Source organism: Solanum dulcamara, chromosome 12, assembly GCF_947179165.1.
Source record: "Solanum dulcamara chromosome 12, daSolDulc1.2, whole genome shotgun sequence".
Classification (NCBI taxonomy): domain Eukaryota; kingdom Viridiplantae; phylum Streptophyta; class Magnoliopsida; order Solanales; family Solanaceae; genus Solanum; species Solanum dulcamara.
In genome coordinates this window covers 52741812-52756812 of record NC_077248.1, presented here as the reverse complement: position 1 = coordinate 52756812, position 15001 = coordinate 52741812, and the positions used below count along the sequence as shown (strand labels likewise).

At 34.9% G+C, this 15001-nt stretch overlaps 1 protein-coding gene across 1 annotated transcript; it reads left to right on the top strand.

Moving 5' to 3' along the window:
• The first annotated feature begins 911 nt into the window (after positions 1-911).
• LOC129876056 (putative casein kinase II subunit beta-4) lies at positions 912-13976 on the top strand. The gene is made up of 5 exons (XM_055951360.1): positions 912-1423; positions 2983-3201; positions 12600-12709; positions 12872-13037; positions 13682-13976. The coding sequence occupies exons 1-5, from the start codon at positions 1171-1173 to the stop codon at positions 13810-13812; spliced, it is 879 nt and encodes a 292-aa protein (XP_055807335.1). The 5' UTR covers positions 912-1170; the 3' UTR covers positions 13813-13976.
• The last annotated feature ends 1025 nt before the right edge of the window (positions 13977-15001 follow it).

The following is a 15001-nucleotide window of genomic DNA, read 5'->3' as shown; positions in this document are numbered from 1 at the left end:
CAACTTAAGCTTGATATGTCATTTGAAGGGATTTGACAACTCAACGTGTCTCTTTGAAAGATGGACGACCCAACTTGAACTTGAAATGTCACTTGAAGGGAGCTAATAACCCAACATGTCTTTTTGTAAGATGGACGATCCAACTTGAACTTGATATGTCAGCTAAAGGGATGTGACAACCTAGTGTGTTTCTTTGAACGGACGATCCAACTTGAACTTGATATGTCATTTAGAAAAAAAATCTTTCAAAATCCTTAATTAAAGATGGTGAAGTATAAATTGCCAAAAATTAGTCAGTAGAAGAGATGAGTGAGATGAGCAAAATGAAACAGAAGGAAGAATGCGAATGTATAAAAGTCATAAAATTAGTCAAAAGATACTCTTAATATTGGTACAATATAAAGACATGAACCATAATAAATTGACTATTAAATTAAAATTGTAAATATAAATTATAATTATTTCAAACTATTAATTTTTGGTTTGGTTTGTACAACTTTACTAAAAAGAAAAGTAGAAAAGGAGAAAAGAAAATAGAAATAAAGAAGTAAATTTTACCTAAATTCCATAGTGATTTTTTTCAATTACACTTTATCCCTACTCTTTTTAAAATTATCCGAAATTTCTTTTTTTGATCGCTTTCGGATACATCACGTACATCCTGTAACATCACGTAAAGTAATGTATTCGACTGATACATCGATGTATCCGACGTTCTGATATATTTGATGTATTTGATCGATAAATCGTGTAACGTGATGTATCAGATGTCCTGCATGATGTATCAGAAAATATGAGAGAGTAAGAATTTTTATAATTTTTTCAAATAGTAAATTTTTTTAGAGAATATGGTAAAATAAATTGTGTATTTAAATAATTTTTTCAATAAAAAAAACAACAAAAACAAAAAAGAAAAAAAGAAGACGAGATAGAGAAAACAGAACCTGAGGAACTCTCGTGTCCTTTCTCCCTCGAATGTTAGACGAAACCCTAGTTATCTCCGTTTCTCCATCTCACTGTCTGCACATTCACACAGCTTTTCCTTGTTCTTTTCTCCATTTCCTGGATCTTCAAAACATTCGGCTGTAATCGATTTTTCAAACCTATACGCAGATATGAATATAGAAGCATAGATATAGGTATTGTTATTGTTATAGAGAAGGAAAGGAAATGTATAGAGATCGAGGTGGTGGTTCTTCGAAGTCGGAAACGGTTGGAGGGAAGCGAATTAACGAGGCATTAGATAAGCAGTTGGACAAGTCTTCAGCGTCTACGTCAAGGGCGTTGAAGGACAAGGCTGTTCCCTCTACCTCTGCAGTTGTTACTGGAAAATTGCATCAGCGTCATCATAATCATCATATGGATCATCAGCGTGACACTCTTTCTTCATCTACTCTCAACACAAAAAACAAGTGCTCCGATGGTTAGGATCATCTTTTATGTTAAAATGTCCTATTTTCCCCTTACTGCTACAACCATTTTTTATGTTTCTCAATGCATTACATTTTTCTCATATCTATTAACTTGTTAATCTTTCATTTAGCTTTGATCTTAGCTGGATATGAGTTTGAGGCTTTACGTTTGGCCTAATATTTTGTTTTTCTCAATCGTCCAATTAGTTTTTTTTTCCCTATACTCATGTCTACTAGATGTGAGATATGTTTCTACATCATGTTTGTCATGGTGGTGGCGGTGCAGGCTTCTTGGAGATCCAATTGGCTATCTTTTTCTTTTCCAAATTATACATGCAAATTGGTTTTCAAACTCACTAAACTGCAGATGTATCTGCATGGGTATGTAAAGGATCTTCTTTGGCACTTCTCAGGGGGGTCTTGCATGGACCTATGTAAAATAAGTAGGGGTTTTATATCCTGATAAAATGTCTTTAACTTGGCTGAAGTAATAGAATGTTCTTTTTCTTCAGAAAGCATGTAGAATGTGGTCAAGCTTACGGTACCTTATGAAAAAGAAAAAATGTAGAATGTGATCAGGAAAAAGTTCTGTCAAGTGTCAAAGGGGGAACATGACTGGAAAAGCTGTTACTGGAATGCCATTCTTTTCTGCTTGAGGTTCCTTCTGTATCTTCTAAAGTTACATTGTAGATAGCTCTAGATTCTCAAAAATATTTAAGGTAAAATCATATATGGTTTTAGACGAAAGATGTGTGGTTAGGTGCACATCATGGGTGCGAACCCCAGAAAAAAAACTGGTATTTTAGCGGAGAAGGGTAGAGTGGCGGACCCATTATACATAGTTTCAAACCGTGTGCCATTGGCTGTCGGGTATCACCCAGTTCTAAAAAGATTATATATGGTTTTACAAAATATTCTGGTTGTAAGCATGGCAGATTATTGGTCGTGGCTTACGATAGTAGTTCTTTTTTGCAATTGCTTCTTTTGTGGGAATCTTGGATCTGCTTACTTGACCTTCCTGAGAGGTGGATTCATTGTAGATGGATCTACTGATGAGTACTCAGCTGCAGCATCTAACAATTATGGTTTAGGGTGGTGGGGTGATTAGGTTATAACTGATGCTTTCATTTGGTACCTCACAGCAATTGAAACCAAGAGTATTTATCAATTTGTTTCTACTTACTGCCTACAGTTACTTGGAAAGCCAACTCATCTTTCCACTCTATTTTCACTACTCTTTTTACATCAACCTTGAATTTTGATTTTTGGTATCTTCCAGTGCTTTATGTCAGAGGTTGACCCATAGATATTGGAAAACCTAAGCAAGTTTCCATTGTATTTTCATACTCCTATTAGAAAAAGCCAGAACATGTTTCTGCTATATTTTCGTTACTCTCCTTAGGAAAAGCCAGAGCATGTTTTTGCTATAATTTCGTTGATCTAATGACACCAGCAATTCAGTACAATGACTGCATTTATTTTGCCTATGCTTCCGTTTTCTTAGTGCTGACTTTGTTACCTGCATGTCAAACATGATATGAGTAAATGCCCATGGTTGTGTACTTTGCAGAGGAATCTGAATCAGACAGTGAAGAGTCTGATGTTAGTGGTTCTGATGGAGATGACACATCATGGATTTCTTGGTTTTGTAACCTGCGTGGGAATGAGTTCTTCTGTGAGGTTGATGACGACTACATTCAAGACGATTTTAACCTCTGTGGATTGAGTGGTCAAGTTCCATACTATGACTATGCACTTGACCTAATCCTTGATGTTGAATCCTCTCATGGTAAGTATGGTTGATTCATTAGATTTTCTGATGAATTGCAATATAACTACATTTGACTCGTCTTTTCTATTGAATGATACAAGTGTTTGGTCTTTTGTAGATAGAAAGAATTAGGTAAAACACAGTTTCTTTTTTGCCTTGTTGTATCTTCCATGCAGAACACTTTTTTTATATTTTAAATTCAAATTAATACAACATTAATTTTGGTGTAAAGTCAACATGTTTCTGTACTAGTAAGCTCAACTTGATATTTTGAGGTTGACTTGAGGTATGCCTGTTTTTCAAGGCTGGAAAAAGGGAGAAAGTTAGTCTCAGGTAACGTACCATGCCAGATTCTGCTCAGTGGCTGTAGATCATTTGTATGCAAATGCATGAATTTGGAATTTCATATGAACAAAATCAGTTTTTACATATGTCCTTGCTTAGTGTGACGGTTTGTAAGAAATGTTGTTAGCTGATGTTTGGGGATCCTTACAGAAATAGCTGGCGTGGGTTCATTATTTACTTTTTCTAGTCGGTATACATAGATTATATACTGATTATACGTGGTTATACACATATTTTACATCCACCGGCTATTTTTCGTTTTAAGAGATTGGGTGAGCGACTATATAGGTTAATTCTTCGATGTTGTTTATGCTCCATAGGGTTTTGATGTTACACTCAATATGGTTGAAGGCATGCCCGAGGTGTACTTAAGAACTCAAGGGAAGTGACTGCAGTTTGGTCGCTTCATGTTGCTTAGGTTTGTCATTGTTCCAATGAGGTGCACCAATGTGCAATGATGCCCACCTTAAGGAAAAATCAACCAATTAACTTTTAGTTAGGTTAATTATGAAAATGCTAATGTAACGGTAAAATTGTCTTCGTGTGAATAAGTTACGAGTTCAAACCCTGGAAGCAACTACTGATGCTTGCATTAGAATAGGTTATCTACATCACACTATTGGGGTACGACCCTTCCTTAGATCTCGTGTGAACGCAGGATGCTTTGTGCACCCGGCTGCTCTGCCCAAAGTGTTATTGTTATGAAACTACTATTAAGAAAATATTTTGGTTGAATGCATTGCTGATTCAGAATAGGAAAACTATAAATTAAGGAAATTAACTAAATTTTTGTTAGAAACTTAATATTTCATTTTTGAATCTAGATAAAAGTTATAGGTGATTTTTGAACTTGATTAATACGATCTATTAACTTGATATACATTCACGTAATTGTAGATTGTTGAGAATTTTTTATTAAGTTCTCCATCTTAACGACAAAAAATAGGATTTATTGAATTTTATTGTGTCTGACACTGATCAATATATATGATTTTTATTCGTGTTATGGTAATCTTTATTAACATTATTTATATTTTTATTGTTTTATGCTTATAAAAAAATGTATTACCTTCTATGTCCCAATTTATATGGCTCACTTTCCTTTTTAGTCAGTCCTTAAAAATGAAACATTTCTATATTTAGTAACAATTCAACTTTAAAATGCTCATGTTACCCTTGATGAAATAATTCATAGCCAAACAAACTTTTGTAACTTATTTTAGACTATAAGTTTCAAAAGTCTTTCTTTCTTAAACTTTGTGTCAAGTCAAACTACATCCCATAAATTGGGATGAAGGGAGTATATTGTTTTATCTTGGCCTGTCTCCACTTAGGTTGGCGTTTTAATTGGACTTTTTTTTGGATTGTTAAAGTGACATTATATTGGTCAACATCTTCTTCATCATCGTAGGCCTCATTAACAAGGGTTCTACTTGAACTTGAACCTGTAGCTACTCTTTCCTTACTCCTTAAAGTACTCACCTAAAACCATAAATATTCTCCACACCACTTGCCATAGCAACATGACCATAAGTGAGATCTTCTCCTTTGTATACTTCTTGATCTTCATGATTTTGAGGGGCTCTAGTTAACCATTAATTCAGTGTTGTGAATGGCGATCGCCTTGTTGCCAATGGAGAGAGGCGAGGCGAGGCGACTCTTCATCGCCTTTTAGCTTTGTGGCGAGGTGATCTTCAAAAGGTGACGCCATGACGAGAAAGGCGAGAGGCGAGAAAGGCGTCACCTTTTTGTATTTTCTTAAAAAAAGGCGACCAATTTAGGGTTTAAAAAAGTTAAAAAAGGTAATTTTAGGGTTTTCTTTCCAAATTTGCACAGTTGCACTCTTAGACTTAGATTGCGACTCCAACCAGTAGACTTGACTAGACTTTTCTGGCGACTCCAAAGTCCAACCAATACGTATTTCTTCTTTTCTTCTTCAAATTTCTTCTTCCTATGTTTCTTTTTCCTTCTTCTTCTTCAGACTTCAGAGTTACTTCTATCTTTGTTTTTTTCTCATTGTTTTGACTTTTGTTCTTTTTTTTTCTCATTTAAGTTCTAGACTTTTAGTATGTACTATCTATTTTCAATTTTTGAATTGAAATATTTGTTAATATGTTATTGATATTGATATTTTGATTATTTATACATGCAATTAAATATTTTAATTTTTTGGTATTAATTGTCGCCTTTTGTCGCCTTTCGCGGTCCAAAACACTGCATTAATTTGCTTCATCAATTCTATCCAAATGAAGTTGGATCAATGGTATTGCAAGCATTTCAAGGACACACAAATGTTATATTATATTTAATGAACACTAGATTATTGAGGCATTTTAACTCAAGCCTGTTCCTTTTTTTAGTAATTCTGCACATAAGTGGTAGAAAGTAATTAGTAGAGTACTTAGAACAATTCAAATACCATTTAATTTAGAAATAATGTAATATAGCTTCTCAAATACCATTTAATTTAGTAATAATGTAATAATATCTTCTCACATGTTTATACATGCTCCAATTTCTTTCGCAACGGGATGAGCAAGTTAAACTTTGAACTCTAATAGCAAACTGTTGCAGGTTAGGGATGTTATGACCATATTGCGTCCACCATTTAACTGTAGAAGAATTATTTTAAAAGTTAATTACTTAAAAGTTAAAGCTCTAAACACAATTAAAAGTTGAAATGCTCAGCTGGTGACCTTAAGGTTTTGGCTCTAATGGCTAATTTCATTCCAAGTAACCTATCAACATTCACACCAAGCTCTTTCCCTATTTTGTCTTGCAAATCATGATTTGGGATCATGATCATCCTCTCTTAGTACATGCATGATATCCCACCCACAATTTTTTTTTAATCTAAAGTCTTCATCTCATTATTTTTCTAAAAGAGCTCGAGGTTCAAAATATGCCCCAGTGCATGCAAAGGTTGATGAAGTTGATCCATCCACCTTGCATCAATGATTTAAAAAACTTTCCCATATTTTCTGTCATCATAATTAAATGCCTTTTCAGTTTTTTCTGCTCTATCCATGGCTTCATAAATATAGCCCATGGGTGGTTTTTCCTCTACATCTACCAAACAAAGTACAATAGCTAAAGGACCGCTGATTGTAAGTGCTTGAACAATGTCATTTCGAAAATATGGACCAACGATGTCTTGCAACTCTTTCTCAAGAGCTTCCTTTGCATAGACACCCTGATTTCATTCAGTTGACATGAACAAGGTTCTCAAATTTTTCTTTTGCATATAAACACTATTCAAAGCCAAAAACAGTTGTTGTGAATCTTGTCTTGGTGGGTTTTATCAAATTTCTTTGGTTTGTGTATCTCCTCATCATGTTCAACAACAATGCCCTTTGACTAATATAAGAATGTAAGTTAACAACTGCCTTAATAGAAATTGTTCAAAAAATGATTTATTGGTTAGTAAGTATCGAGAATTAACTTGGCGATTCTTTGTCAAAAAAATTAACCTGAAGATTAAATAAGAAAACTAAAACCACTTCTTCACCCGTAGAATATGGGGCTTTCTTGAACATGTCACCAAACTTCAAGTTGATACAGTGAGCAACACAAGAAGTCTAGAAAATATGTGGGAACACTCCCTTCAACATGTCACACGCTTTTTCATTCTCACTTGCGCGATCAGTTAGGGGTGGTAATTGGGTGGGTTTGGCTAAATTTGGGCGGGTCATAATGAGTCAAGACAACAAATGGGTCAAGACCCATCCCAACTCAATATTTATTGAGTTTTAATTATTTTATTATTCTTTTACAATATTTTAGTACCCAGTAATTTTTTTCTTTATTATTGCTATATATAACGTATCAAATTAAAAAAAAGTTTTTTAAAAATATTTTTACAAGATTTCTCTCTATCAATTTGGGTACATATCAACCAATTTTTAATGAGATGAAATGGGTTGAGCTAATAAATGGGTAGGTCAATAACCCGCCCAAACTTAAATGGGTTGGGCAGATTGAGTTTGATTTTGCCACCCCTACTATCAGTCACAACTTGTACAACATTTTCCTTCCTAATTTTCAAGATAGTCTTCTCAAACAAGTTGAACATTTTATTAGAATCGGTAGAAGAGTCACTAGCATCATAAGATTCAAGGAACACACTACCGTTTGGAGAATTCCAAATATTAATGGCCATTTCCAGATTATTTGCTATCCATTTATCCATCATAATGGAACATCCATAAGTTTTCTATTGAACCTTTTGATCCTCAACAAGATCACAATCTTGTTTGTCTTCTCCACCTCCTTTTTTAGACAAGAAATTCTTACTTCGTGATTGGGGCAGGGGGGGGGGGGAGGAGGCTTCATCCTGGGCCATATTGGCCTATTGCCTCAATGAATTCACCAAAATTTGCCGTGTAATTGTCACAATTGAAAGTAGTCTTGCATCATCCATTCACCTTTTAAAACTAGATACAACACATGGCCTTAAATCTGCTTGGCAGAATCTAAATCAACAGGTCCACATTTTCTCTTTTCATTTGGTTTTTGTGAGAAATAAAGAGTGAGAGGACCTTTAACGTTGCTAGCGGTGGATGATCCACTTTCACTAGTTGAAGATTTTCTTTGAGATTTTGAGGGAGACACATTGGCATATCCACTTGAACTTCTTCATCATCCATTCAATCATCATCAACAAGATTAACCATACATGCTCCATGGCTCATTTGAGTTTTGAACTTATATTTTTTTGCAACACTATAATTCAGAACTTTTGGACATACTATGACATCTTTATAACCACCAATTAGATGTTTCTTGTAACAAAATATTCCACCATTATATGTCATATCACAAGACACATTTGACTTTTGTGTTATCGTCCATTGGAGTTCTATACGCCCAAGCTGGATCTCTTTCTTGTGCCATTGAATAAAAAAACAAAATTTACTAAGAGAAACATAATAGTGAAAACTTTGACTTTTGTGTTATCGTCCATTGGAGTTCTATACGCCCAAGCTGGATCTCTTTCTTGTGCCATTGAATAAAAAACCAAAATTTACTAAGAGAAACATAATAGTGAAAACAGAGACATAACAACAATAAAAAAATTACAAAACAAAGGGAAAATTGCAGAACATGGGAAAAAACAGAGCATAACAGAGAAAGAAATACAAAGCAGAGAAACATTGCTAAACAGTAAAAAAAAACAGTGCAGATTATATTGTATCATAGTAGCAGAGAAGAATATATTGCAAAATAGAAAAAAAAATAGAGAATTGCGAATGTGACCTACAGTAGTATTGCAAAACGGAATGTTGAAAAAAAAACCTAGCAGCAGGCTCGTAGTAAAGAAACAAAGAAAAGAAGAAGAAGAAGAAAATAAGAAGAAGAGGAGATGAAAAACTTAGTCGCACAAGAGAAGTGAAGTAAAGGAAAATGTTTGGAAAGAAGTCGTACAAGTGTTTTTACAAAATTAAAAAAAAAAACTAGCACCAGGCTCATAGCAGAGAAGAAGAGAGAAGAGATACAGAGAAGAAGAAGAGGAGATGAAAAATTTAGTCACACAAGAGAAGTGAAATAAAGGAAAATGTTTGGAAGGTAGTACAAAATTAAAAAAAATAGTGTAGCTAACCTTGCTTAAGTGAGCTTTTACTTGCTTTTACTACTGTTTTGCTTCTCTCTTTAGTCCTAGAAACGCTTGCATTTTCACCATGGCCTCGCTTCAGGGCAGAAAAGCGATAGCCTAGTGCTTTGCTTCTCGTTTTTAGCGACGAAGCACTCACTTTTAAGAACACTTTACAATATCTATACATTACATATACATACAACTAGTTTTGTTGAATTTTTTGTCACCCCTACAGTTGCGTAAGAACCCCTTATTAAAAGGTATTGCTTCTTCTAAATCCAAAGTTCATCTCTTGTAAATAGACTCATGATCTTAAGGACATAGTAGTGTATAACCTATGGACTTAGGGTCTTTTACATTCAATAAGCAAAGTTTGTCCAAACAGACTCAAAATGAGCCAAAAACAAAATTGAAAAAATATATACAACTGAACCTGGGCCAAAACTGACTGAGTTCAGATAATATAAACAAAGACCCTATAATGTATGGTTTCCTGATTTGATCCTCAACTTCTCTTTCTCTTCCGTTTTTACAATGAGGATAGCAGAGCTGTCCCTTCCAAATGTTGGTCTCCAATTCCTTTTGCTCTTGTGCTTTTTTCTCAGCTTCAAAAGTAGATTTTCATCCCTTTCTTCGTTTTTTCTTGATGTTGCCCACTGAAACAAACCATTAACTCTTTCTAGGTGTGTAATCTGGTGGAGGTCAAAGAGTTTTGGTGCAACTCGAAAGAGGGTTAGAACCTTGTCCAACTTCATAATTCTTTGTAAGCATTCTTGTTTTCATCGTAGTTCCTTTTCATTTTCAACTTGTATTAATCCTTTTATCTTCTTGAGTTGAACCAGTAGAGGACTAAACCATGTTGCTCCCAGTTTCCTTCTCTTTGAACTCTAACTTGGGTTTTTCTCAACCCTCGCTTTTTGCTGGTGAACCTTTTTGTTGGTTGCCGTAGCTTAGACTAGGTAGTTTTCTCGCAGTTATTTTGCCCATGAAGTGGCCAAACATTGCTTTTAGTACTACATAATTCATCTCTTTTTTTTTATTTACAAAGCAATGTTTGGCATTTCACGGGCAGATAACTGCGAGAAAACTACCTAGCCTAAGCTATGGCAACCGACAAAAAGGTTCACCAGCAAAAAGCGAGGGTTGAGAAAAACCCAAGTGAGAGTTCAAAGAGAAGGAAACTGGAGAAGATAAAAAGATTAATACAAGTTGAAAATGGAAATGAACTAAGACAAAAACAAGAATGCTTACAAAGAACTACGGAATTGGAATACAGGGTTCTAACCATCTTTCGAGTTTCATCAAAACTCTTGTACCTCCACCGGATTACACACTGAACATACTTAATGGTTTATTTCAGTGGGCAACATCAAAGAAAAAGTGGAGAGAGGTATAGAAACCTACTTTTGCAAGCTGAGAAAGAAGCACGAGCTCCGTTGATGATGAAGGAAATCGGTCACCCAGAGCATAAGGAGCTGGAGATCAGTGTTTGGAAGGGGAAACGGCAACATCCTCACTGTAGAGAAAAGAGAAGTTGAGGATCAATTTAGGAAACCCTACATTGTAGGTTCTTCTTTGTTTATATTATCTGAACCCATATTCACTTTTGGGCCGGGTTCAGTTGTATATATTTTTGCAATTTTGTTTTGGGCTCATTTTGAGTCCGTTTGGACAGACTTTGATTATTGAATAAAAAGGGCCCCGAGTCCACAATTTGCTTCAAAAAGAGGGTAAATGGCTAGTTTATTTAAGTCGGTCTTTAGTCTTTCAGTTCATCGGTTGTACAAAAAACAATTAAAATTGCAAATCAATCACTATTCCAGTTCTTAATGGTGTTGATTGTATTTATTCAATGTACACCTTCATGAATAGTGTAAGCTGAACCAATTGATTAGGCACCGTAAGCAAGAAGGTGGTACCTTAAGTTGTTATGGTGCTCATAAATGCATTAGGAAATTCACACGCACATGCCTTAACACTCGAGGGCTATACACTAAACGTGTATATTTGTTGGTTATAGCTAAAGAAGGGGGCTAGTGTGCAAGGATGGGTGGGGTGAAGAGTTGGATAAGTAAGATGCAGGCTATGGTAGGGACAAAGATTCTATATTTATGTAACAGGTAATCACACAGTTCAATGCCATACTAAACTTAAACCTTGAGGGGGTGTTTGGTATGGGGATGGGATAGACAAAGTTCTCCCATGGATTAAGATATTCCACAGGATTAGTTATCCCACCATATATATTGGATAACTTATCTGTTATAGTATAAATGGTGGGATAAATAATCTGGGGACTAACTAATACCCATAACTGAATACAGGATGAAATAATCCTGAATTTTGTCCCGGGATTATTATCCCATATCTGTCATACCAAACAACCCCTGAGAGTTGTGTTAATTTTTGTCTTTGGCATTTCATGGTCACCATTGTTGGAATTATGTTGGTGTTTCGGGACCCTGCAGAGCCATAGAGTTGTTAGTGCATATGAGATCATTCTATAATCTGTACTTCATCTCTCATGCAAACATGCATTGATATATTTTACCTTGTATGGCTGGATCAGTGATTCATCTGCCACCTTCACCATTTAGTTATTCTTTCTGTGGGAGCATACTTCCAATTTGTTATTGGGCAGATATTCAAAATTCAACTGTGTAGTACTTGTGCATCACATAAGAAGGTTCTCATTTCAGGAATTCTCATAATTTTATGTTTCAGTGGGTAAACACTCCTGAGGATGGGTTGTCTGGTGGTGTCTATTGATAAAAAAATAGCACACTGGGGAAATTCTGTTGATAAACCTGCTAAATCTATGAACCATGGTGCATCTGTTTTAAGATACAAATCTACCTTTTGGTTTACTAAAAATTGAATTGGGTCCCAGCTTATCTAAATCAGATTCTTTACTTAATTTGGACTGGGACTCCTAAGCTTAATTGGATGAACGGAGACAATTTCTATAATGGTTTTCTCAGTTCTCTGCAAATTTTGACTGACCAAAGACTACTTCCCATTGGAAGTTAAAACTTGTAACTTAATTCTGTCTGCTTTAATATAATATTGAATTTCATTTGCTTCCTTTTTGGAAGAGGCATATAGCTATAATCAGATATTAGGGTCTCTGAAAGAATTCCAATGCTTGGAAAGCTGATATTATGCTTGGATGATATTATTTCCTCTCTATATGAAATCTTGAATCTTGGATAAAGTGATTGTGTTCAGACCTCTTAATTACCGGCATGTTCTTGTACATACGGTTTCATACCAAGTTTTTTGACTAATTGGTCTTTTATTTCAGCTTCCTTTTTCTAAAAAAACATTTTCTATTCACAGTGCAATTTTAGGTCTATTTTAGTGCAACTGAAAAGGTGAACACTTTATGAAAATGGAGTACTCTACTTTTCGATATTTGTACAATGAGTTCGTAATTTCCTGCAATGATCTTTTGAAAAATTTCTCCTGCTTTGAATAGGTGATATGTTCACTGAAGAGCAAAATGAATTGGTTGAATCAGCAGCAGAGATGCTTTACGGCTTGATCCACGTCCGGTATATTTTGACTAGCAAGGGAATGGCTGCAATGGTAATGCATCTTATATATCAGACTTTCAGCCATTTATATGATTCTAGTGTTATCTGCTTTTGTAGTCCCCTCTTCTCCACTTCTTTTTTTTTTCCCTTTGGTGGTGCTAATTTCATTGCGCAACTTGTCTGAAAAAATGATTTCTTGGTAACCATTTTTCAGTTGGAGAAGTACAAGAACTATGACTTTGGAAGATGCCCGCGAGTTTATTGTAGTGGACAGCCTTGTCTTCCAGTCGGTCAGTCTGATATTCCACGCTCAAGTACAGTTAAAATTTACTGCCCAAAATGTGAAGATATCTACTATCCACGATCAAAGTACCAAGGCAGTATCCTCCACTATTATTGCTTTCATGTTTTTTTTTCCTTTAAACATTTCCTATATAGCAGTTTTAAAGGTAAAAAGTGAAAAAACCACTGAAATCTATTTGGGGTTTCAAGGACTAAGTGCAAATTAAGTGCTGCCTTTAATGGACAAAGGCTTAATTGAAGGGAAAGATAAAAAAAATAAATTTGTAGATAAAAAAATAATAACTATAAACCCTAACAACTTGTACTTACAAAAGAATTTAGGTGAAATATTTATTGCTTAGTGCCACTCTCTTCAAGATAAAGCCCAAGGGCAATGGTGCACACATCTTGGGTCCTTATAGTGCCTGCATTGGAGTGCCTCTCAAGCCAGGGGAATCACACAAAGTATTCTGCACCTAGTTTCAGGGCTTAAGCATGCTACTAGCAGTTCTTTAACACCACTCCACTTTACTAGTACATTTATGCTTTGCTCAAAACCTTTTTTTGGTAGCTTGGATTGATTTTGTTCCAAACAGTTTTATTTTGTTATTCTGCATATTTAAGTTTCTTTTGGACATGGATGCGTATAAACATGAAGATTAGTTCCGCATATTATTGTTTGCTCCGGTACTGTGATTAAAATATCACTCTTCCCTGGATCTGATTTCTTTGACTGGCCAAGATATTGATGGAGCTTACTTTGGGACAACATTTCCTCACCTCTTTTTGATGAGTTATGGACACCTGAAGCCGCAAAAGCCTACGCAGAATTATGTTCCAAGGGTATTCGGTTTTAAGATCCACAGGACTTGACATTGAAGGTCCTCTGTGAAATGTGATGTGAGATTAAATAGTCTGTCAGTAAATGGTTCTCACCTGGCATTTATGTACAATTCGTCATGGTAGAACCAAGTGTAATGTTGAGTTGTTAATGTCCAAAATTGTTTCATTGATGAAAAAAGTAACTGTCCAGCCAATCTTTGAAGTGAAATTTCCCCCCTAAAATTTCCTTTGTAATCTTGTTTCTTCTTCCAGTTCTATTGACATCTGTTTTTTCATGTACTCCTGGCTATCTGTTTACCCCTTTCTCTTGCTGCTTCATGTATTTGGATTTGACGTTAGGATGCTAGTGTTTTGCCCCACTTTTAGTAGGACGACCAATTCTAGATAGGATTCATAATGGTTCTCTCGTAACAAGACTTTTAATTGTTAAAAAGAAATGGATGACTCAAATTTCGTACCTGCTTGGTTCGAGTTTTTTGGTAGCAAGACTAAAGGCTTAGATACTCTCTCTTTTCTTCCATACATTTCTTAAAGTAATTTTCCAACACCAGTATAGCTGATTATTAAGAAATTACAACCAAATAGACATCCTGATTTTTTTTTTTTAAATAAAGACAAATTAAACAGAAATGGCTCGCAATCCAAATTTTGCTTAATAAAGCGTGGTGGGAAAATGTAATTAAAATATTTTTCGTAAAGACAACCGTTGTGGCCAACTCATCTGCAAAGTTCATAATCTCAAATCTTAAGAGTTAAAAAGAAAAAAAAAAAGAAAGGAAAAACTATCCTATTACCCCAACATTCCTACTATATTTACTATATATAGTTCAAAATAATTAAATATTATCTCACCAATTAATAGTTTCATATTAGATTTCAAGTTAGATACACCTAGATACACGTATTTTTGCTACCAGATGCACTCTGAAATACGGATACATCGGGAGAGAGGCGAGCGAAAGAGTGTATCTTAGATATATACGAATCACACAAATATATGTATTTGGGATATCAAATATATTTCAGATACATTCTGAAATATAGATACATAGGGAGAGAGCGAGTATATCCCAGATACATGCAAATCCACTTATATATATACATATATTGTACCTAGAACAAATTATACCTAATTTTGACCTCATGTATCTGATATATATGTATCTGGATGCACCAGATACATGTATCTAGGGACCAAAGTCTACCACGAATGATAATT

Coding starts and splice junctions, on each gene's coding strand:
- LOC129876056 (XM_055951360.1), top strand. CDS start 1,171: ATGTATAGAGATCGAGGTGGTGGTTCTTCGAAGTCGGAAACGGTTGGA. Junction 3,202..12,599: donor TGATGTTGAATCCTCTCATG/GTAAGTATGGTT, acceptor TGCTTTGAATAG/GTGATATGTTCACTGAAGAG. Junction 13,038..13,681: donor ACGATCAAAGTACCAAGGCA/GTATCCTCCACT, acceptor TGACTGGCCAAG/ATATTGATGGAGCTTACTTT.